Source organism: Harpegnathos saltator, unplaced genomic scaffold, assembly GCF_003227715.2.
Source record: "Harpegnathos saltator strain DR-91 unplaced genomic scaffold, Hsal_v8.6 scaffold104, whole genome shotgun sequence".
NCBI classification, from domain to species: Eukaryota; Metazoa; Arthropoda; class Insecta; order Hymenoptera; family Formicidae; genus Harpegnathos; species Harpegnathos saltator.
In genome coordinates, this window is record NW_020229878.1 from 336,841 (window position 1) to 361,261 (window position 24,421).

General features: G+C 42.5%; 4 protein-coding genes across 8 annotated transcripts in view; all 4 read right to left on the reverse strand.

The window, feature by feature from the left end:
• Positions 1-69: 69 nt before the first annotated feature.
• LOC105182369 (receptor-binding cancer antigen expressed on SiSo cells) lies at positions 70-2,039 on the reverse strand. Its single transcript, XM_011139742.3, has 4 exons — positions 1,511-2,039; positions 1,140-1,292; positions 967-1,077; positions 70-890 (listed from the first exon to the last, which is right to left on the reverse strand). Exons 1-4 carry the CDS (start codon positions 1,673-1,675, stop codon positions 699-701), a joined length of 621 nt encoding a protein of 206 aa, XP_011138044.1. The 5' UTR covers positions 1,676-2,039; the 3' UTR covers positions 70-698.
• A 112-nt stretch (positions 2,040-2,151) lies between these two features.
• Positions 2,152-4,880, reverse strand: LOC105182368 (waprin-Rha1). 2 transcript variants are annotated; one of them, XM_011139739.3, is made up of 4 exons: positions 4,668-4,858; positions 3,791-3,856; positions 3,505-3,675; positions 2,152-2,906 (listed from the first exon to the last, which is right to left on the reverse strand). In XM_011139739.3, exons 1-4 carry the CDS (start codon positions 4,672-4,674, stop codon positions 2,812-2,814), a joined length of 339 nt encoding a protein of 112 aa, XP_011138041.2. In that variant the 5' UTR covers positions 4,675-4,858; the 3' UTR covers positions 2,152-2,811. The 2 variants fall into 2 exon arrangements, with proteins under 2 accessions (XP_011138041.2, XP_011138042.2); XM_011139740.3 differs by lacking the exon at positions 3,791-3,856 and having other exon boundaries at positions 4,668-4,880.
• Positions 4,881-4,921: 41 nt separating this feature from the next.
• LOC105182366 (WAP four-disulfide core domain protein 2) lies at positions 4,922-8,062 on the reverse strand. 2 transcript variants are annotated; one of them, XM_011139737.3, is made up of 3 exons: positions 7,881-8,062; positions 6,693-6,971; positions 4,922-6,090 (listed from the first exon to the last, which is right to left on the reverse strand). In XM_011139737.3, the coding sequence occupies exons 1-3, from the start codon at positions 8,038-8,040 to the stop codon at positions 5,885-5,887; spliced, it is 645 nt and encodes a 214-aa protein (XP_011138039.1). In that variant the 5' UTR covers positions 8,041-8,062; the 3' UTR covers positions 4,922-5,884. The 2 variants fall into 2 exon arrangements, with proteins under 2 accessions (XP_011138039.1, XP_011138040.1); XM_011139738.3 differs by lacking the exon at positions 7,881-8,062 and adding an exon at positions 7,530-7,860.
• Positions 8,063-9,045: 983 nt separating this feature from the next.
• The window catches only part of stumps (DBB domain-containing protein stumps), a 30,365-nt gene continuing 14,989 nt past the window's right edge, over positions 9,046-24,421 (reverse strand). The window contains exons 1-14 of one of the 3 annotated variants that reach the window (XM_011139735.3): positions 23,223-23,744; positions 18,660-18,807; positions 18,176-18,563; positions 17,480-17,776; positions 16,932-17,067; positions 16,597-16,787; positions 16,123-16,195; positions 15,563-15,880; positions 12,922-13,368; positions 12,686-12,805; positions 12,133-12,227; positions 11,713-11,935; positions 10,954-11,562; positions 9,046-9,663 (exon numbers count right to left, since the gene is read on the reverse strand). In XM_011139735.3, the coding sequence (XP_011138037.1) occupies positions 9,647-9,663; positions 10,954-11,562; positions 11,713-11,935; positions 12,133-12,227; positions 12,686-12,805; positions 12,922-13,368; positions 15,563-15,880; positions 16,123-16,195; positions 16,597-16,787; positions 16,932-17,067; positions 17,480-17,776; positions 18,176-18,563; positions 18,660-18,807; positions 23,223-23,307 (3,147 nt within the window). In that variant the 5' untranslated portion in view covers positions 23,308-23,744 and the 3' untranslated portion in view covers positions 9,046-9,646. Of the gene's footprint in view, positions 9,664-10,953; positions 11,563-11,712; positions 11,936-12,132; positions 12,228-12,685; positions 12,806-12,921; positions 13,369-15,562; positions 15,881-16,122; positions 16,196-16,596; positions 16,788-16,931; positions 17,068-17,479; positions 17,777-18,175; positions 18,564-18,659; positions 18,808-20,964; positions 21,667-23,222; positions 23,745-24,421 lie in introns of those variants that run through there. The other 2 variants (XM_011139736.3, XM_011139733.3) reach the window with 2 other exon arrangements.

Genomic DNA, 24,421 nt, shown 5'->3' on the forward strand with positions numbered 1-24,421 from the left:
GATATGTGTCAGGATTCATTCACCGAATTCGGTGTTGCGGGTCTACGTGGGATATCCTGAAACTTGAAATTTTCAGTCTAAACATAATTACACTTTATTATGAAATCCACTTAAAAATCCATGATCACCGTTACTTTATAATCATACATGATTAACCAAAACCATGGAAAAATCTAACAGTTTAAAATATACTAACATCTTTCTTTCCTCTGCAAGATCAGCTTTTGGCAAATTTCACTAGCACAAAGATTACAAATTCGTCAAGATTATTACAGACATTCGTGATATAAGACGAAGTTTACTCGGTTCGACTTATCGCGTCGACTTATTACAAAATTTGCAAAACAGTTATTCTGTCTTGTGTAAAAGCTAAAACATATCACACTCGATACTGTACAAGATTCACATGGAATGTTTACAAATATTATACTTTTTATGGAAACAGACAAATCGATATTTCATTTATCTTTGAAAACGTCAAGGAAACTGATACACACAAGTGAGCATACATACGCATTCTGATGAAATACATGCAGAATGCAAGTTAATTGTTCTATTTAAAAGTAAATATACTGCACTTATGATATAATTAACATAACCGAGCCAATTTCTGGGTGGAGAATTTCTAGTATGAATGCCATTAGATTGTACGTTATTGTGTATTTTGATATTAACTCCCATGTGTTTGTGATTTCACATCAGGAGCACAATTTAGCACCCAATACTGGTGGTTTTGCTGTACGCTCCATTCTTTTCTGTTGCTGCTCAATCAGCCGTTGTTCCCTCTCTCTCCTTTTTTGCTCTCGTAGAGCTTTGGTAGGATCACCAAATTCCTCTATAGTGTCCACTTCCCAGCCAGCGGCATTCTCTTCCCACTCTCCCAACTCATTCTAGATACATAGTGCGATATAAGTTTCTGAATTATTACAAACACTAGATTATCCGAATTTTCAAGCGCAAACTTACAGTTGGAACAGGATCCATAGCTATGAACTTTATAGTGTTGCGAGATGAGCCATCCATGTGTTTATCCTTTATTAGGATCTTTGTTTGTCTAGTGATTTTTGGGGTCATATCCTACATAAAGTTCAAAAGTCGTATTTCTAGCTTATTAAAATTATAACATTATCAAGAATTACCTCAAAAAAGTTGAGTTGTTCTTCAGTGGGTGTCTCAGGAGGCTTGTTGACTTGCTGTCGATACTGATCTATCTTTGCTTGTATCGTGTTAACTGGTTTGTCAGGTATCACAACAATTGGATTTTCTTCCCACTTGTCCCACTGTTCTAATTCCTGAAGAGAATTTCTAATTATTTCTGTCGTGAACATTTACACAAGACTAACAAGAGTGTACAAAATTTAATGGAATATAAACATTTCGATATTTGCTATTTTTCCCTTAGAATTGAAGTTTCCTTCTTTTTATACTATTATCTCATCGTCTCAATCAAAATGTCATTAAGAAACTCGCTTATCACAAAGATACGTGGTGGGAAGCACAGCCGGCTCACCGTTGAATTATTTAGAACGTTGGGTATTACGCCAACCGTGGACAGAGGTACAGAGTCGCAGGACGATCTTCTTCGACGTCGAAGGCAGCACATGGCTCTTTTAAATATACCGAAGAGCAACACAAGCAGGGCCTTGAGCCGATTTATCAGAAACTCCACTGCCATTTTCGATCGAGTCGGCGAAGGAGAGCTAATCTCTCCCTCGAACCGGAGGAGAGCTAACCTCTCCCCGGAGAGGATATTTACGCGGTTACCGAGTGAGAACGTAAGATTGGCGATCCATTTTGTGGATTTTAACTCGAATAGTCACGAGTCACATCGTCTCACGATTCTCCCGGGCGATTCACTTCTTTGATAAAGACAAGAAAATTTCAGTCTGCTACTTTGCTGACGCACATAACCTGCAGATTTCCACTTTTTCCTCTGATATCGCCTACGGACCAGAGTTCCCAAAAGCCATTTGTAGATTAGAGAAGACTTTCGCGACAACCGCACCGTCTGGTGCGGCGTACCGTATCGCTCGATCGCTCGATCGCTCGATCGCTCGATCGTTCGACCGCTCGATCTCAACTTTTAAACTATGATTATTGGAGTCGAGATCGACTCCAAGCGAGAAGCGACAAATGGCGAACGACGCATGCTGCTTTCTCGACACAGTGCCAGTATTTTATTGCTTTAGATCGCTACAGATACAGGTATACATCTAAAATATCTAGGTATTTCTCACGCTAAAGTTGATCCTCAATCAGATTGCGATAATGAGCTCGCTAATAGCTTAGCTACGCTAAGCTTAATGACGTCGACGGGCTCGACGTTCGGTCGCGGAACGAAAGCGCCAAAATGTACAGTCGAGCCTCTTAATCGGCGATTCGTCATTACCAAGATACATATAGCATATAGCTGCTGTTTTGTACATTTATTGTGTCTATATATCATCTACCGGCGACTATCGATTCGGCGACACGCAACTGTACGGTAATGCAACTGTTTTATGACATGACCATATCTGCGTAATGACACGTACTGAATCGGCAGTTGTCGGTAAAAAAGTAGACCTAGTCATTTAACTTTTAACGACAAATAACATCGTCGTTGTCTTACCATCACGTTGTCGTTGCGCGGATACAATCCGTACGGTATGCGGAATTGCGCAACACGACAACGTAACGATAAGGACACTACCGTTGAAAATCGTTGAATAAGCCCGGCGAAAGAACGATATATCATTACATGTTTGCAGCGGGATTACGAGCGAGGCGATAGAAATTTACACAGAGATCCGGTTATGGTAATGAATGAAGTTAGGCCCGTGTGCACTTTTCGCGTCTGGTGTTGCGGTCGAACAGGCACTTTTCACTCGTAGCGCATTTCACTCCGTTGCAGTAAACGGCTTGTTCTGTAAGCAAAATGGCGGCTTGAGCGGCTTGAGCGCGATCGAAGGAATCGGTAATTTCACAATCTTATTTATTTTATTACGTATATTCTCGTATTCAGGCCTCGTGAATGCACAAATAAACATGAATGCACCAATAAACAGCAATGTTATGTTTCTCACTCAATGATTTAATTGTTATGTACAACATGTATTATATTACACTTTTTTTACCACATCGCTGAGTGAGAAATTATAATATCGGTGTGATGTCGTTATCGTTAATTGGTGTTTACTGGCAAGCGGTAAAACTTGAGCTGCAGGATCGACCAATCGACCAATTACAGCCGATTATTTTTAGACCGCGAGGAGAATAATCGACTGTGATTAGTCAAAGTGTTCACTGCTTGAGTTTTATTGATTATGCTTTTCCGCGTGCTCCCGGCTTTACTTCGTTTCATTTGCTTCGATTTGCTGTATCGTTATTTATGTTTATTCTGGGATTTGTTTGATCTTGTTCTTTTCACAGAGAGGACTCCCCTGCTCTATCACCTCGGACAGAAGCATCGCGCGAATTTGGGAGTGAGAAAGTTCGTTATGAAAATCGAAATTTCATACGTACGGTTCGACCCCTTGTATCCGCTGCCGGTGCTGATGACGCTGGGCTCAGCGCACGACATGTGGCCGCATTTGTTCGGGCAGCATTTCTGATTCAGAACACACTGCGAGTCAGTCGTACATCTGGTGCCGCAATTGCTCACGGTATTTTTTAGCGGGCAGTTGCCGCTTTTAACTGAAATGATAAATCGTACCGCGCAATGGAGTCACTGGCGAGCATCGATCGATTGTACAAAGTTTACTCTTGTCACTCGTTATCTTTCATACGCGTAATTGAATTATTTGCTTACAAAACAGCAGAGCGCACGTGCTGGCTACCAGCAGAATCAGCACCACCGCGAGGAGAGAGATATTTCCTGCAAAATTACATCCAATGTCAGAATTCTAGCACATGCGGTTATAAAAACGATTCGACTTGTGAAACGAACGTCATTTTACACGTTGAAAAAAAGCTTTCCGCTTGCCGCGGAAAGATAAATTTTACTTCGTCACTTGCGACGTATCTTATATTTATATTAGAATTTTTTTGCTTCTCTTTTCTTAACAGAAAACTCTCTTGTCTCCGATGAAAGTATCTCGTGAGTTTGAGCGCGAAACTTCGTTTAAACTTCGTTTAACTCGACAGTCTAGCGTCGTACAAAATTTTAAACGAAGAAAGAAGATTATTGTTGAGTTAATGTGACAACGAGCGAATCTAACGCATTTTGGATGAAGGAAACAGAGTTTCTGATCCTTGTGAATCGAATTTGATTTCCCTCAAGCAAAATGCATCTGGTTACTTTTTTTTTTTCAGTTCATTGTTACGTTGATTTAACCAATTTTTTCTCTGTGTACGTACAAAATTTCGATATAAATTCGCAAAATTTCAGTGGTTGTAATTTTCAATTCAATTCGCATCCGATAATTCCATAGTATTTTATAATTAAATTAAATTCCGGGACACGCAGCACGCACTAAAACATCTTGGAATTTAAAAAATTTACAATAAGTCGGTACACATTTTTGTAAGGAAATTATTAGGAGATTATTACCGACTTTTCCTCAACACGTATGCTAATGACGTCGTTTACACGGAATTGCACGGTGCGTAAGTAAGTGCGTAATATCGATCGCGGCTCTCAAGGCTGCATGGCAAGGCTTTATGGCTTACACGGCTTAAATACTTACGGTTCATTTTGCGCGTCGCTCTCAAATAATTGACTAAAACTCCGTCTTGCGGGCTCGACGTAGCTTCTAAACGCACGAGGATAACAGCACTGGCTCTTAAATCCTTCCCACCACCACCGTGACGATGATAGAGTACGGCGGCGAAAGGAGAATAAGAAGCGTAGCGGATAATAAGCCGCGATTATATTCGAGTCGTTAAGCTAATAACACGCGGATCCAGGAAAATTATTTTCTTCGATATCGATTTCTTTTTTCCGTGAACTGTTACAGTTTTCCACACGCCGATCATGACATCGTGACGTATCACGGCGAGATATGTTGCGTGTATCGAAGTACGCGAGAGATTATTCGTTTCTGTACAGTTCGATCACGTAACTGCGTGTAATACGCCACTTGAGACACTCACTTTGAGTTGGAAATAAATTTAACCCCACCAGCTGCTTCTCCGTCGATGGAAAATACTGAACAATCCGCTCTTTTCTGGAGTATCCATCTGTTTCATTAGATATTCTTGCAACATACGTACTTAATCTTTATAATGAGCGAGCGAGCGAGTAGAGTCGTGGCTTCTTATGTTGCTTAAAATATCGAATTAAACGCTCGAATGTATTATTCAAATCTCGCAACAAATGTTTGTTCACCTTGATGCTGTCCCCTCCCTTCCCCCCTCCCCCCCGCACACAGCCTTGGCCTTTGCTTGTACTCTGTTGGAGTTATCGGCGAGTGGTGATGCATTAATTACGTCTCGGTGTAAATGTATAGACACTTCTATGACAGCTTTGTTTAGGATTTTATTCAAACATCCTGTATTGATTTTCTTCGCTGATATTTTATTAATTTATTTCGAGTAAATAGGAACTGAATAGATATTTATCTAGCGATAAGAGAAAAACACCAAAAAAATTTACACGACGATAAGACCTATCGGAATGCAGTAATTGGTCCAAGTCATTATATTTTATAGAAAAATACGTAAATAATATTTTTAGCACTTACACACACACACACACACACACACACACACACACACACACACACACACACAAGTATGGCACAAATATCGAATACGTCAATCTCGCAAGGTGAAATAAGTAGGCTAAGACATAAAAATCGTATTATCGTCGTTTGCGCGGACGTAATCTTTGCGCAATTAATGGCAGAGTTGTATTAATTATGCGCACGGTGTGTGCAAGGATAAATAAATCTGCAAAAGTTTCTTAATAATCGTATCCGAAACGCGGAGCGACCGGTTCAACAGGAATCCCGATAGACTCGACTACCTCGATTTCCGGCTTCTGGCAAGCCAGAGCTCCGCATCGGTTTTTACAGCACTTCAGGTTGCCTCTGCAATCGCTGTCGCTGTTGCAGGTAGACGTGCACACCCATCTGCCTGTCGGTACCGACGGGCAAGTGCCTGGTTTCTCTGCGGACAGAATGATCCGATATTTTTATGCATACCGAGAAGAATTTCTGGTTCTCATGAACTAAATTTAGCTCTAGAAATTCCAGAGGAAATCGGGAATTCTGTTGCCTTCGACCAAAATTTTATTTGGCTCGTTTGTCATGTTAATTCAGCCGTGACTTTTTTTCTACGTGTATATAAATTTACACAAACCTAAACTTACTAGTTAACTATATTTTTCACGATAACTATTACAGTGTTTCATTCGACAGAGTTTGATATGTTTTTAGAATTGTTTTATGTTCGATTCGTTCGATTTATAATTGAAGGATAAACACGGGATACTTTTGGGATTCCGATTAGATAGACAGATATTTGCAGGGAATTTTAAGGAAATGCTTTTATCCTCAAAATGTCTCTGAAATACATTTCATATTTTATATTTAATATTTTTCTTACGCTGCATGAACGTTAGGTACTTTCGTTTCGAGATGATTCTAAGAAACACGTGTATTTTTTGTAAAGTTCTAATTTTGTGCGCGATAGAGAACTAATCGATTGCACGATCATGATTGTTTCAGATGGAACAATATGGTGTGATACAATAACGAGGAATTTCTCACCTGACTGGAGAGGCCGGCTCATCGTGACGGGCATGGAGCATATAGAACCGCCGCATTGGGTCGGACAACACTTGCCGATTCCAGCGCAGTGTGAGTCAACGAGGCAGGAATGTCCGCAGAATTGCACAGGTAAGGCAGGTGGACACGAGCCTGGTTTAGCGATGTATTCGTTTTGACTCGTTGCAATAGAGATCGCCGCCGCGAAAATTAGGCACACGATTAGCAGCTTCATTTTTTCCACCGTTTCCGAGAGCTGCTTGCAACCTTGCGATGCGGAAGCTGCGTAATATATGATAAATATTTCATTAGTAGATACATGGAATGCAAAGTGGTAATTGTTTCTTCAGTCGTAGCGATATCTGCTGCGTACACACAGAAAATGCTTGTTTCTCAAGCATTTAATAAATTTATATACCTACAAATTTATCAAAAATTTATCATGAATATCAAATTTGCTCGAAATAGTTGATACTATGATCAAAAAATTTGAATTAAGTAAAAAAAAACTCGGTTCGATTTTCTATGTAGAATATAAGTTTTTTGAAATATTTTTGAAAAAAGAATAAATTCTTCTCTGGGTTATATGATAATGAGCTTTTCTGAACTTTGATAAATAAGTGAGATAAGTATATTTTAAAATTGATACAAAAAAAAGTATTTCTTGTTGAAGATAATTAATGCTTGAAAGAAGGAAAGTAAGTTAAGTAATAGCTTTCCGCTCAGCGAACAGGATAATATTTTTCTCTATTACATCGAGCAAAGCGCGCGAAATTCGATCAATCATTTTTAATTGATACCGTTGAAAATTATTTAAAGAGATTAGTAATGATCAATTACACAATGCACAATTACGCGATGGCGGAGAAAAACACATATTCCGGTTGTATTCATTTTTAGAATGTGGAAAGTTCCACAGCTCGCGAATAGAATCGAACAACAAACTTTGACAAATGATTTATTTTTCCGATGGAACGCGAGATATCGTCACTCTCGTCGTATTTTGTCACTCGTGCGTCTCAACTCTCCGTTGTCTTATCTACGACTGATTCTTTTGCATTTCACTGTTTCGCAACGCGTGCACAGCATCACTGCGCTCGTACAACAGTCGCGCGAAAGGCTAACGAGTTTTTTCTGCATACGATACTTGAAACGCGTGTATATACTCGCTGCTATTTGTTCATGTCATACTTTGTTCACGCGGTAAGTGGTAATCGCTAGCAAAGGTGATCGATGCCTTGTCGTTTTTGCCGCTCGACAGAATGGCACCTCCGATATATATGCCTATCGTTTTTCCCCTTCCACGACGATCGTTCAACACTTGCCCATTCACTCCCACGCACTTTTGCATGATTCACACACTGCAGAGGACCAAAATATTTGATATAATTTATAAATTTATCAGAGTTGTTAGCGTTTTTGTTATTAGAAATGCAATCTTCTGCGTGCGACAATAATCAAAAGTTTTCTTTTTCTTTATTTAAGAATGTTATTTTCCCAGCTAAAAAATTATAGATAATATATTGATAATTATTCACATACTTATATACTTTGTGCAAATCATAGGCGATATGTTTGGTTAATTTCGACTTTATTTATGGTCCACAGAAAAATGTGTAAATATTTATATTCATTTTTACAAAAAACGGAAATATCTTTCTTGATACGACCGTAAGATACAGCTTTTTTATTTTCACACAGCTTTCTTTTTCATTATTGCCCTAGATTTTTTTATCTCTTCATATTCGACAGATATGCCAGATATGCTTTCGGACGCGACCGCATATTATAATCGGAACGCGGTGGTGAACCGCAACTCTAATTAGAACTCTAATTAACAAGAAAGTCCCAATTCGGCCGGAAGGAAAGAAATGTGGTTTACCGGTCTAAATGTGGAATTTGACTCTACTTTTACGTCAACGGCCTTCTACGATTTGAATCGTAGTCGCTGAGAGAATCGTTTGGCGTCGAAAAAATCGAGACAAACAGGGCGTTAGATTTTTCTGAAGGACAAGATTTTCCGCTCTTTTTATTTTTCTAATCGCTATATTCCTCGCGAATGAATCAGAGGAAGCGGTGTCCTACATCAGTTTGTTTCCAACATTACTACGTCACGATAGATTCGCTTTATCGCGTACGAAGACATAAATTCACTTTAAAGAACGCTGCTCAGCTTCGTGTTCGTTATCGCCGCGTTTCGTGAATTGTAACGGACATGTGTGGAAAAACAAAGCAACGTCCTGAATAAGTTTCTATATTTTTCTTTGCGTTGTTTCTTTATATATATATATATATATATATATATTATTATTATATATATATATATATATATATATATATATATATATATAATTGCTTCGGCGGGAGTAATATAAAATTGTATAAAACATCCGCGAATCACGCGTCGTTCTTAAAATTAAAGATAAATGCGTCCTTGGTACTTGGTATAAACGTCGTTTCCGCTGCGTGCAAAAATAGCGCGGTGTATTTCTTTGAAAACTTAATCGGACTAATTTTTTTATAATCGAGGCATCTATAATTGTAACATCTTTTTTAACTAATTATATTATTACGTGCTAATTATTCAATTAATGTTGCTGCTTTTGTACGACTAACATAGGGCGAATGGATTCGCGAATTCTTTTTTTCTGAAGACGAGCAGAAGAACGATACAGTAATTATATACTAATGTCGTGGCCATGTAAAGAGTATTTCCTTCGACATATCTAAACTACGTAACTACGTATACTTAACGAGTATATATACTTAACGAGGATACGAAAGAGAAAGATACACAGATGAGTCTCGGTGATTAATGTCAACTGATCTGAGTTTTAGTCGTTGATAGTCGTTGAAAGTTCAATCGCGGCTTAATACGCAAAAAGGCTGACATGTCACACCACGTACACAGGTTAAGTGTCAAGAAACACTTGCGCGTTCGCATCGATTTCCGGTTCCTACTTCTTAGTCGTGACTGCAACAGACAATGGGAACTCGTTAGACACAAATCTTAAAGTGATTATTTACATACGTGTATATATATATATATATATATATGTGTGTGTGTGTGTGTGTGTGAATGTTGCAAAACCATATTGAACAATCATGAAATTAAGCATCAGAGTGCTGGGAGAGTGCTGTTTTAAAATTGCGGCAGAAATTTGCAATATTACGGCAAAAATTTTTATCCCATTTCTCGCAATTCGACCGATTCGATTCCGCATGCCGATGGATGAAAATTGACAGCTCGGTTTTCCAAATGATTTAGCACTGTGGTCGACTCAACAAGAATCTTTTGCTTCACGTATTCGCGACTTCGAGAATACATATGCGTGTGACGTCAGTGAAATCCTCCTTCGTCGCGATTCCGCGGAGAACGTCCGTAGTCCTTTCGCGGTCGATCCTTCTCTTCAGGAAATGATTTCGAAGAATTGCATTGAAGTCCGCCGCAATAGGTCAGTGATTCATCTCGCTCGCTTATCTGGACTCGCGAATCTGTACATCCGGCTTGTAAAAGAACACTTAAAGTAAGCGTACTCGTTAAAATAAAAGCGACCATCGACGAATAATCTCGCGAGTTTTAGCGAACGTTCTCCGACTATCAGCTCCGCGATAACTCGCGCACATTTGATTGACATTGACGTTATCGCGAGAATACGGGACGACGGTTTCACACGAGAGAAATCGAGAAAACTGGAGAGTGTTGCGTGGTTATGTCCCACCAATTAGCGGGAGTTAATTGCCAATAATTTTGCACACCTCTTCGATCGAAGTTCGAATTATGTTCCGCGTTGTAATTATCAATGGTTTTGCATATCTCTCTTTACCGAATCAATCGCGCTTGCACGTTGACCACCGCGGGACTCACCGGTGAGAGAACGGTGCTACAAAGTTTCACCAATTTATTAAATGTATCCAATGCGTTTATCGGCTCGCGTTTTGTCGACACATACACACACACCGCATATTTAATTTGTTACATGCCGATTATTGCACGTGACCAATTGAATATACAGCGGACGGAACGAGGCAGCGAACATGCGCATCGCATTGATTTATCGTATCGTCGGTGATTCAACCGTCAACCGAGCATCAAAATAATCGGCGATGGGGATCGCCGAGCGTGCGGTAGTCAACATGTTAATAATAACGCAACAGTCACACTAGGCGGTTCCCCTCGCGCGCTAGACACCTCCGCGTGTCCGTTCCTCGAACGTGTGTGTGTGTGTGTGTGTGTGAAATTATTCAGCACTCGAAGTCGTACCTCTCGGCGGCACAGGCGGCGCGGGCAGTTTCTTTGGTATGGCGCCAAGGACTTTGGCGGAGTCGTGACCCATATTAACGGCGAGGTTCATATATTCCGGCATTCTGCCGTTCTCGCCGGCCTCGATATTCGTATGCTTTGTCGAGCCCGCCGGCGGGTATGCTTGCTCATATTTCACCGCGTTGTCCTGTTCGGTGCTTCGGGCGACGGAATCGACCTCGTCGACGGCAGCCGATTGCGCGAGCACCGTCCTCAAGGTGTCCTCAGGGTGACACGTCTCGGAGACTTCGTCGGCATCGCCACGACGTTCCCTCGTGATCCCCTCGTTCGCGCGGGCCGAATTGACGGGATCAACGGACGTTGATTCATTGCGATCCGGGACGCGAGCCGAGTCCGAGGGAGAACTCCTCGTTGACGACGTCGGCTCGATGTTCGTGTAGCCGTCGTTGCCGACGTGCCGCCGCCGCCGCGTCGCCTCGGTCCCGTCCTCCTGCTTGTTCGACGGAACAACGATGTTCTGCGCGAAGTCGAGACACTTGGTGCGTTCGCACGCGGGCGAGGGCGAGCTCGGTGTGTTCGGTTCCCGCGGCGAGCCGTCCGCTTTGAACGCTGCGAAAGAATCGAACGGTGAATTATTCATTCCTTTCTCGAGATATTCAGCGGCCGGGGAGTCGATGTCCAAAGAACGAGTTGAGACGATGTCTCAACTCGTCGACTTTGACCTGTGGTGTTTGTTTGTGTAATTTGTGCCCAAGTTACCGTGAACGGGTAATCCCGACGGTGGGAACGCGATGTAGTATTCGTTGTCGTCGGCCCGGGACGGCGACCGCGCCGGCCGGAGGTCGAGGTCGCGTGTGACGGAGACACCCGGCGACGGGGAATACCCGGGCGCAGGTGAATACCTGCCCGTGAACGGTTTAGGCGCAGGTGGTATCTCGTAGGACGTCATACCGGACGCCTTCTCGTCCCTGAGATTCTGCAGCTGAAAGTAGTCGGTGCATAAATTTCACTGTAATACGAACTACTTTTGCGTCATTGTAATTCTTTGTAATTCTTTTTTTCTCTCCAAAAGAAGAATAGAATCTCGGAAGAGCGGCAATCGGGCAATGATGATTGTGCGGCGACGTGCCAAATCCGTTAAATCCGTATAACTCTAATTGTATGATACGTCGGACGTACTCTTCTCTCTTCGGAGTCGGAGTGGGTCCCGCTATCGCCCAAGCTCGTGCCGCTGCACCCGCTGACGGTGCTCATTCTACCGGACGAGGACGAGCCTGAAGGATACATTGAAGATTTATACATTATGGCAAGCACAAGTGTCGAAGAAATAAATTATTGTAGACACGTGGCAAATATATGGCCAAAGGATAAACGTCTCTTTATCTCCCTTGCCTCGTGAGTGAGATATTCATATTTGCATTTATTAATTTATTAACGCGAATCTAGTATTCCTTTAAGAAAAGAAAAAAATACAATAAAATCGGATAAAGTTTTGAATCAGATGCAAGTTTTTCGATTCAATCACGTTCGTAACAAGTATATAATGTATGTATATAGGTAGCGTACGATGCCGAAAAAATTCAGATCTAACTTCAAACTTAAAGCCGAGTTTTCGCGCGCGAGGCAAACTCACGAGAGCAAATGTTCTCGATCATATACACATTCATGATGTAATAATTTATGATTTATATGATTGCATGATATTTACAGTTTGTTTAATAAGTACACTTACTAGAGACACTACGAAGACTTAAGCTACTGACAGGCCGGCGATCAGCTACTAATCCACCATTGACGTTTTCGGATTTGCCGGAAGGCAAGTCGCTGGCAACGCTGGCGGATTCCTTCGTGTCTGTAAGACAGAGATTGATTGACGAAAAGTCTCGATAATCGTTGCACTTTGCTGCTCAATCGGTCAAACAAAATCCAAGAAATTTCCCAAGAGTGTTTCGATCGCAATGCACTTGCCTTTCTTTCCCTTGGAAAAGAACCTGCGTATCTTGTCAAAAGGCGTCGCGGTTTTCATTTCTTCTTTCATCTTCTTCTGTATCCTGTCGTATTCCTCACGCATCGCCATGAGCTGGCGTTGCTTGTCTTTGAAGCTCTGCTGCACGTCGTTCCGCTTCTGCCAATTCTCGACGAGCCTCTCCACCTCGGAGATCGTGAAGACGTTGTTCTTGAAGTCGTTTATAATCTCCAGCAACTCGTCCTGAGGGCCGGACGGCTCTCTGGACTTGGAGCTGCTGGAGTTGGACGAGGTTCTACCATAGGCAGGAGGCTGGCTGATCTTTGGACTGGGATTATCCTCTCGTATCGCCGAAGAACCTTGATGAGACTCCAAACGAGTACACTGCGTGGGTGTGCCCGTTCGAGACGACAGCAGCTTCGTTGTGTTTGTCGTTGAAATTTTCGAGCCTGTGCACAAGCGTAATTTATCTAATTAGGGATTTATTCGCCATTACTTGGCGATTACCATCGCGAATGTTACGTATTTTAACGTTTATCGTTAACGTTTATCGTTAAAATGTCAAAGGGGATTCGGATGTTGCAAAATAACATTCAACGTTAATATATTGCGATTTAGAGAATATCGATCAGATATATGATCAGATAATAGGATGATGCTTTATAATTAACGATGATTAGAGTCGCGTAATCTCGGAAACAATAACGTATGTACGTACACGACTGCCAAGCGCATAAATGAATATATAAATTATTAGCATTATAAATTGTATAAATATTATAATTCTTGACGCGGAGGCAAACGAATCGGACGTCGTGCGTGATTCCTGAGTTTTAAAAATCGATCAGTGATATGCGTTGTATCGTTTTGTATGTGCAAATCATCGTGTTGGCAATGTTTTGAGCAGTGCGGCGACATCTATTATTAATAATGTAATATTAATTTTGAAGGTAGCTGCTGCCTTCTGCTTTTTGCTTGATTTAAGAGAGAAATAATTTCTTCCTTGTACTTAATTCGTTGACATCTACCCATACAACTACTAATCAGGAGGGCTTTTCCTTTCAGATCTACCAAAGATTGCGACCACACACGACGGATGCGACTCCCAGTATTAGTAGTGGTAGTGCTAGATTCCGTGGGATGCCGAACCGGGGGATTCGGTTCGGGCCGGGCAGGGCGGGCTCAAAGGTAGGTTTATAAATTCCGTTTACTTTTGTGTTTGATTCTTCGTGATTGAAAACTGAGATGGAATTGTGTCAGAGTAGAAAGAAATCGAACTGCTGCGATCGCGGAGTTAACTATTATAATTCTCTCGTCGAAAAACAACTTTCTCTAAAACTTTCTTTAAAATATTAATCTTAATTAAGGTATCCGATTGGCAAAATTATTTTTTTGTTCCAGATTGGTAGCAGAGATGCGGCCGCTTTTGAGTTCCTGCCATCTCGGTGAGTCGAAAACGAGAAATGATTTGAAGATTTAAGCTGGTGAATTGTAGTAGAAACTCATCAGGTCAATGCGATTTATAGTTTGTAGAGTTTTGTATGCATGTGTTTTCTTACATTGAGAAACAGTGATCGAAATAATTTGGGGATCGCTTTTTGTAATTGTTTATATTATAGTACAAAACTTCTTTTTGTAATAAGTTATAATGTTTAAGAAACCGATTTATGTGAACGTTTTTGTTCTTATCACATTTAATTCTAGATAAAATTTAGACAATTATAGGGTGGGTTGTCTGTTCAATGTGATCTCCTAATTGTTTCGAGCAGTATAAAATGCGCATTATAATTGCGCTACCTCACGCAACTCACTCGCGATTATTCATTTCGTTTGTGTAAGTTTTGCAATTATCGCGATTATCAATTTTCTAAATCCATTTGCTCCACAAATCCATTTGATAGGAGTGGCAAGGTTCCATTCCAATTAAAATTGTTGCCGAGTTTGACATGTGCGTCTGTTTGTCCTTTGAGAATTAGAATTTTTGTCAAACAGGAACCTCAGTGTTCCTCACATCATATAATCACAAAAATTGCCATAATTGTCCGTAAAATTAGAAAATATTTTTCTTCTCTTTCTTTCTTTCCGAAACTCGTCGGAAGCGTAATATCTTCTATAATACTTTCGATTCGCGACCTTTTAGCAGCGTTTCGCGATTCGCGATACTTTTCGTTCAATATCGTGTAAATAAAATTCTCGCGATCGCGAGTGCCATATGACAAAGTGAATAAAGCACGAGCGACGTGGCTGGAACGAAGGCTGGAAGCTCAGAAGGCTGGACGAATGCGATCGAGATGCGGCCTATGGCGATCTATGGACCTGCACGAGTCTGGACGCGTCGTGGGATATCAACGCGCCTTGGTGAGCGTACAATTCCAACGCTCGCGCAGGAAGCATCAATTTACGTAGCGCATGAACTATTTAGACATAAATCGCATTGACCGCCGATGAGAAAAATCATCGTGAATTCGGCGACAGTGAAGTGCGTGATGCGTGAAATGATTCAGGAAACATTTAAAGATTAGTGCGCGTACGTAACAAAGTCTAATTTCGAATCGAAAGTCGAGCGCGGGAGAATTAATATACGAGGGTTGCCTCGCGTAACGGCGATCAGCGATATTATTCATGGGAGGCCTTTAGACTCACCGACAGGGTACATTTGCATGTAATCCTGGAGAGACGGGTCCAGTCCATTCGAAGGGTTGCAAGTCGCGGTTGTGAACGGTAATATTACCGGGGTCGGCGTTGGCACGACCGAATAATTAGCGGCTATGAGATTGCTCATCGTCGTGCTGACAGTCGTCGTTTGCAGGCTCGAGATCAGAGTCGTTACAGGTCTCGCGATAGGCGGCACCAAGTAAGCCTCACTGAGAGGTCTCGGTAGACAGTAGTCTTCGTTCTCGTTACTGGTCTGCTGCTTCGCAGTTGCGGTCAGTGGGGCATCCGTCGCGGGGGGGTCGTGATCTGTTTTCGAATAATTTCGTATTACACCTCGAAGGAAGAAGGAAAGAAAAAGGAAAAGAAGTAACGGGGGCGAATTGGATGAATTATTTTTATCTCACTTGTCAGACTGGAGACGTGAGGACATTTTATATGTATAATATGTAAGAAATGTTGTAATTTATAACGTTTGGAGGTAATTCGGGAGTACTTTTATCAGACACTTTAATCTGGAAGTATTGTTTCGAGATACTGTGAAGTCGCACCTGTTGGTCGATTAGTCGTCGTCTCGCTTATGACTTTGAGGTAGCTGTACATGTTGGAGAACTCGTTTATTTGCTGGAATTCCATTAACCAGGATCCAAAGTGACGGCCAAAATATGCAATGCAGAGCATACACGTCGGTTAATTCGCGTCGGTCGCGCGAGATTGCGCGATTCGAAGTGAGCGCGAAATTCGGCAGATTCTCTGGAAATTCAGGCTCTGCGAATGCGCCGTGAAATTCACGGCGGGTTGACAGATGCAGCGGGTCGCTATGCAGGCTGACATTTCTCTCTCCGAGAGAGGTATCTCTATTTCTATTCTAAGACTATAGAGCGAGAGCGTGTACGTGCGTACACGCGCGACGTACGTAGTACGTCGGCTCTTGAGAAAGTAGCGAAGTAGTAAAGTGTATCGCGGAAGTAACGATTGCGTGTTTGATTACTTGCGACGTCGGTCTAAAGGCGAGGTTTCTGTACCATGTAACCCCGCAACTGATGCGCCAGTCTCGTGTGTCCGCCTTGCTCCGCGAGATCGGCGGGTGTCATTTCGGAGATGTTTCGCAGGTCGCAGGCCAGGTCGCCGCCTGGACATTCCAGCAACTGCCATGCTAGTTTCTCCAGGCCGAATCGCGCGGCGAAGTGTAGCAATGTCGGGCTCTCCTCGGGGCCTGCGATAGAAAATCACAAAAATATTAGAAGACATTCTTCTGCTGCTTGTCGCGACTTTTCTTCGAAACCAAAATCGTGCGCTCATAAACTTTGCAAAACATGCGTCATTCTCGACGAATCGTTAGGGGTTAGGGACCGCTTACTCGTGTGTTTCTTATGGGTAGGCACCAAACCGCTCGGAGTTGATAGGAGATTGAAGTGAGGAGGGATGTTCTTCTGAAACGCGTGGACCATCCAATTGTCCAACTGCTCCCTGTCGGTAGAACTGAAGCCGAAAGTCTGCAAGAAAAAGTAGTCTGAATAAGCTATTCGTCGCCTTCTATTTATTCTCCGATTAAATAAATATCTGACGATGTGCCTATTATGCTTGAATATTTTTAAATCAAATGTCTCGATATTCACTTGTTTGATAAAATCTCTTCTGAAGGGAAGAGAGAGAGAGAGAGAGAGAGAGAGAGAGAGGGAGAGAGAGAGGGAGAGAGAGAGAGAGAGAGAGGGAGGGAGAGAGGGGGGAAAGAGAGAGAGAGAGAGAGAGAGAGAGAGAGAGAGAGAGAGAGAGAGAGAGAGAGAGAGAGAGAGAGAGAGAGAGAGAGAGAGAGAGAGAGAGAGAGAGAGAAATCAGATTTAGTTCCTCTTTCATGATGGAACTTTCAGGGCAAACTGAATTAATTCGCACAGTGAATTAAATTACCTGGCACATAAACTCGAGAGGATTATCGTGCGCTCTGAGGATCTGATCGAGTTCTCGGAGCCTGCTCTCGCACTTGACTTGCCTAACGCCAAGTGAACAGCCGTTCTTGGATATTCTCACGCCCACCAGCATGGACACCTCGAGACATCTCTCTGGTATCGAGAACTGCAGCGCGTAAGGATTCCTCCTCTTCACGTTGCTTATGTCGATCGCATCGCCGCAACGATCGATGACTACCGAAACGTGATCTTCGACGGTCAAAGGATCGTTCAGCAGAACGATTATTCTGTTTTGTCCCTGCGAACACACATTTTCCATATATCGAGTTCTCGTGATATTTCGAAGAATCATTTCAAAATCTGCCACGTGTTTCAAAAGATCGTAAATGATGCCAGGAATAGACAGAGTCTTTTCATCAGATGATCGTTTCGCAACAAATCTTTGATGCACAAAGAAGAATGGACTCAGAGGTCAAAAGACCAGGAAAGGGCGGAACGTTGGAGAGGGGGAGAGAGAGAGAGAGAGAGAGAGAGAGAGAGAGAGAGAGAGAGAGAGAGAGAGAGAGAGAGAAAGAGAGAGAGAGAGAGAGAGAGAGACGACAGGAGAAGAGCTGGAGCCTGTTTCGCTCCAGCTCGAGAAGCTCACTCGAGTATCTCGAAGATATCGTCTTGCGTATATCTTATATTATGCACCTACCAGTTTCACTTTCTTCGGGTGCACGGAGAATGCAGTCTTGTCGGCCCTAAGCGCCGGCGGCGGTGCGGTGCCCAGAATGCCGACAGCCGCGCCCAATAATTCGCCCACGAATGTCTCGTCTTGATCCTTCACGAAGAATTTTCTCCACTGATCGTAGCAGACCAAGCTGGACTTGTGACTGTCGTTGATGTAGCTGTCGTGAACACCCAGCATCATCGCCAGCACCTTCTCGTTGACCAGGTGTCTGGTCAAGTGAACGGTCTGCTCCGGATTAGCGCGGACGCGCTCCAACAGAACTGGACAGACCACGACGACCTGGAGACGAGAAGAACGGATCCTCTCCTCCATTTTCGGGGCTATTGGCTCCTCGATCGCCACTTGACGTATTCTGAAGACGTAAACGATACCGATGACGTAAACGATACCGAGACGTGTACGTTTGCGTACGTTGGGCGAGTAACGAATTTAAAAAAGATAAACTCACCTGTACGGTGGTCGTCCTTGTTGCCGGCTGATTTGCTCGAAGCATGCCGACAGGTAGCTGGTCCACAACTTGGAAGCCTCGCTGTCTTTGCTAGAGACGAAGAGGACGTCATCTTCCGCGTGTCCATCCCTCGTCGTTGAGTGTGATCCTGAAGAGAGGTGAATCGTCAAGATGTTAAATTAATTTATTCGAACATCTATGAGACGTTCTTTGTTACTCTGGAACATCTCTATTTCATTTGTGCAATTTATAAACAGGATTGGTGCCTGCAAATGGAGAGATAGGAGCGCGAGAAAGCATTTTTGCTCCCTAGGTGGGTCGTGTTATCGATTGGTCGGCATATTATTAGGTGTTTCGGGATGAATTTTGGGGATCTACGATGGATGGGTTGTTTATTATCTATTATTTATTATTTATTTTTTTATTTTAGTTTTTATTTTAGTTTATTATTTATTATTTCGGTCAAAATATTTCTCATCGTTTGCTGCAACCTTCTTTCTGGCAATAAGTGGATTCCATTCGTCGTCAATCCTAAAAATTAATCGGAACACCTAATATATTTCAAAATCTATCCTTTGCTTTTCTTTTTTTTAGGGAACGGCCGCCGTGTGCATGTGTCACTGGCAGCCTTGATTAAGTCTCATCATAACGCACAGGGAATACATTTAATTTCGCGTATGACGTATATATGCGAAACACGCAATGTGCGCGCGGATATAATGCCTTTTGATGAGGTAATGTAGCAGATAACGCGGCTATTTCGCGGGACGCGCACGCGATAACAATGGCTACGTTTTGAGTTTCGCGAAATAGCCCGCCGCGCAAATTCCAGCGTGGACGCAATGTGTCGCACCGGGGTGACCTGAATTAATCGAACGAACTCAACTCATCTTCGTATTCGTATCGTAAAAGCGGCCGTAGTATGTCCGTTAATTGCAGCTTGAATTTCAACGATTTTTGCCGAAGAAACAACGAATATTTAATATCTTCAAAAGTCGCGTGTATACACGGAAAAAATAATTCCATTAATGCGAATGAAACTTCTGTTGCCAGTAGGCGAAAGAAAGGCAAATCGATTGAATTAATCGACATAACATAATGTGATACAAGCAAACGAATTCTGATTGAAGGAAACAGGATTTCTGCTTTCTAAGAGCCGAATTTCTGGTTCGTAGGAATTTGGTTTTCGCATTTGGTTTTCAAGAAATTTGGAATTTTTTGAGAATCAGTAATTTTTTCTTCCAGCCAGAACACACTTGTGTCATTGTCAATTCAAACAATCTCTTTTCTCCGCGTTTGGGTCGGACGAAAACACGATTGTAGGAACGTCAAGATTCAAGTGTGGGAGGTTTTTTACTCGGTCAATCGCCCTCGATTATCTCAACCGAGTTTTAATCTGAACATCTGAATATACAAACTGATATTTCCGGCCGCGGCCACATAACGGAGATATCATTCCTCGTCACTGGGTTTTTCGTTTGGGTTTATTCCGTTACACGAATAATTGGAATCTTTTTTCATACGTATTTGCATTGTATGTAGGTAGGTATAGTAATTACAAAAAAATTGAGCGAGGCAAGCGGGAAATTTTAGTGATTCCATTCCGCGACAACTTTTACGTCCTGTACGTGACGCGCGTGTAGCTTCCGTTTTCGGCGCGCTTCCGGTCTTAAATCCGTAATTGCTGATCGACTGGAAAGTCTCAGTGACACGGTGAAGCTTTACAGGAAAGAAACAAAGAATAACAAACAAAGTAAATTCCCGCCTCCTTAAAAAGAGAGAAGAATTCTTTTTCTAGAGATTCTTTTTATAAAATCTCATTTCAAGTACTTGCAGTCTGTTTTTTAAATTTGCCGTGTTGTTTGAGAGACGTATTCGTTGTATCATCTTTAAGACATATAAAAATCGTGTTTTGAGAATTTCGTCTCGATCCTTAATAGTCCAGCAATATCCGGCAGTCTCGACGCGTTGTAGAGGCTGCAACGATAATATCGCGGGGAATACAGCCGAGTTGTAATGCACGTAGGTCGTGTGGATCGTTCTTGCACGATGATAATTGCTACAAAAAGATTAATGTTCTCTCTCTCTCTCTCTCTCTATCTCTCTCTCTCTCTCTCTCTCTCTCTCTCTCTCTCTCTCTCTCTCCCCCTCTTTCTCTCATTTTCTCGACGAGACGCACGCCAGATCGCCCCGAGACGAACGATTCACTATTCTTTCCTGCAATTATCGGAACAACAGACGTCACGTTCGCGCTTCACAGAGATTTCGCGTTTTCATCGACTCGTATCGTCGCGATTTAACTTACGCGTCACTGCGGACAGATCCAGGAAACTCGGTCTGTTCCGTCTTCTTCTCGATCGTGGACTGGCGCAAACCGCGTCCATTTACAAAATCTTGCCCGATTCTCGTGGATTGAACTCGACACGGACGTTTTCCACGAAAACGCAGCATCAAAGAAAGCTCGTGTCTTTCACCTCTATCTTTCCCTTTCTCTTTCTCTTTCTCTTTCTCTTTCTCTTTCTCTTTCTCTCCCTTTGGTATACGCGAATTAATTTCAATGACAGGAAGCAAACACCGAACGACTTCCGGCGCTGAAATCGCCTGGCACGTTTTTCCAATACGTTTTTCTCGCGGGACTGAGAGACTCTCCCTCTCCCGGCCGAGATACCACGAGGATGAGTCCGTGAACGACGACGAACGACTGCCCGATAATGTCTCCCTCGAGAGAGGAACACGTACCGTTTATTTCGAGGCCCCACCCGCGCGCATTGTTTTCACGCTTAGCCACGGCAAGGCGAATTAGGAGATGCCCATAATTTTCCCCTCACGTGCGGCGCATACGAAGCCTCGGTTTCTCCATTCGAATCATCCGATCTCCGTCGACCACGTCAAACAATGACGGTATTATTATACAACCGACCGGCCGACCGACCGAATCTGGCAACGGGCTTAATTAGATATCCTCGTAATTACGCCTCGTCGGTGCAATCTATTCGCGCTGCCTCTCTGTAGGTCTCTCTCTCTCTCTCTCTCTCTCTCTCTCTCTCTCTCTCTCTCTCTCTCTCTCTCTCTCTCTCTCTCTCTCAATACTTTTTTATTTTCATAAGGTAGATGATATATCTCTTCTCTTGAATCGCAAACTCGGGTTTCTCCCTCCATGTTTAATTCAATTGAGAGATTTCATCATTCACTGAAGGAAAAAACATCTAAAGAATAAAAGAGATATTAATTCAATGGTACTAATAACATGCTTACTTAAAACTGAATTCTTTTATTTGAATAGAATAAACAATTGCTTTCGTGAGGAGTTTTAAGAAAATGTATATTTTTGATTTGAAAAATATTTCTCTTTTAGTGAAAAAATATATATATTACTATAAGTACGTTATCAGTACCCATTGAACAAATATCTTTTAATTTTTAGATTTTCATCTCTCAGTGTATGATATCTTATTTCTCGCTTGATTTCAAATGGACTTTATGTTGTCGGCACGAATACCACGCTGCTGGGAAGTAAGTCATTAAGTGTGATCGAGTTATTGCAATTTAAGACGCGATAAGTTTGTTTCTGCTTATAGAATTGGCGGGTACGGAGGATAGTTTGCGTCAATATGACGGCACCTCAACTTCATTCGTATTCGAGTCGTGCGGCCGGTTTTGCATTTGATTAACATATCGCGTATCCTGCACCGGGTGCATCGGAATGATAGCTGACGTCTTCGTGAGGAATTCGCGAAAGACGTATGACAAATTCGCAGGGCAATAAGTAACGTCCTATATTTTTTTTTTTTTATTTTATGTCGTTTTATTTCTGTCGCTTTCACCTGTCATTCTGCTTGTTATTAATATATGCGAAGAAAATTTTAGTATACGGAACAACCGAGTCAGAGTAACTGAGTTCTCTGCTGCCCGGGGCTTGGACGAAAATTTGACTATGGGAACAAAAAGATGCAGAAGGTTCCTACTGAATCAACTCTACTCTCGGTTATCTCTATCGAGGTTTTTAGTACAGCTATATGTGCCCGCTCGCGATAACAGAGATATTATTTCTCGTCAACGAGTTTTTTATTTGGTCCCGTTTTAGTCATACGGATCGAGATTTTTTTCCGTGTATATGTAACTGAATGGGGACAAAATAAAAACTCGTCAGCGAGAAATGATATCTCTGTTATCGTGACTGAACACATTCGTTTGTAAATTCTACCGCCGAGTTTTCATTTGGATCCCAGTCGAAATTTAGTTACCTTTAATGGAGTTGTTTTCCCCTGTGAAATAAATATTATTTCTCGCGTGACATGCTCGATCGCATTTCAGAAAATTATATTGCTACAGTTACTATTACATTAAGTGTAATTTTAATCAGAATTATTACAATAGTGTATTGTCGCGACAGTAATTATTACAATTATAAAATTTGACCTACGTTCTTCCGAACATTGCAAAATTTATTTGGGGCAAAGTTCTTGCAATATCGTTTCATCGTATAACTCGTATAGCCGAGTAATTTATTTTATTGTTGTTACGATTGGGGAATGCGTGAGTTAATTTCCAAAAGATAATTACCGAAATATTCGGCGCTCCGTTTGGCGTAATAATCCTCAGCTTTTATCTTCATTTTCATCTCCCTATTGTGATCAATTAAATCCATACACCGACCGATCCCATCGATGTATGTTACAACTCACTATAAACGAAAACGAATTATTAACTGTCTCTGGGAGGAGCGATCGTCACTCGGCACACGGCCCGCCGACTCGACGACAAGGGATTTTCGTGCGATGAGTAAAAATTTGAGCTGGCATAATTTTGGCGAGCTTAAATCCCGATAGTGTGTGCAAGGATCGTTGAAGCGATCACCGCGAAACACCGCGCGCGCGAAGCACGTATCCTCCCGTGTCCGTCGCGTCGCAAATTTGACGTCGTCGAAAACACGCAGCTTTGAACTTTTCTCCAGGGAGATTGATAAGAAAGTGTGCACGACGAGGCTAGGCGACGAGGATAAGGCCGATCTGCAACGTGACGCGCGACGACGCTACTGAACGAACGTTCGTGTCCGCTTCTTGTGTCTGCATCGCGGCGCGCTTCTTGGCGCAAGCGCAGCGCGCGCGATGAGGAATTCGCTGAGGATCCACGTGGCGCGGCGATCCATCGATCCTGAACTTGGTTAACGTGCGAGATTTCGTTTCCGACGAAATTTCACAGACAACTTTTGTCCGTAGTGCTCTCGTCGAGCGAGCAAGGGAACAAAAAGAACAAGAAAAGGGAAACATGAAGAGAGGGAAAAATGTTGATCGTTACGCGCCGATCGCCGACGATTCCTCGCTCGCATGTGCGCAACTTATTTTACGCGCGTTACGTCCGAAAGGATAAATGGTGCGCGTGATATAACAGCTAAATAAGCAAAAGAAAAAGAAGAAAATATTGCGAAAGTTGCTCTCGAAGGAATTCGCGTTATCGCGCGCACATAAGGATATGCCGGATGATATGCCTCGTAAATAAGAGTGAATCGCGCCTTGGTTATCTCGGATTAGATTGCGCCTGCTGACGCACAACTCGTTTGTTCTCCGCTTAGACCACCGCAATGCCGCGCGCGTTATCGGCAGATTAGCAGCCGAATGTCGCTCTTACACCGTCAACGAAGCGAAATTCGTTCGTTTGTCCGAGCTTTGTCCGAGGACGAGGGGAGGGGAGGGGAGGGGAGGGAGTGAGGGAGGCTTTTATCGTCCGTTTACGCTCGATTCATAATTTCCTAAAAGCGGAGA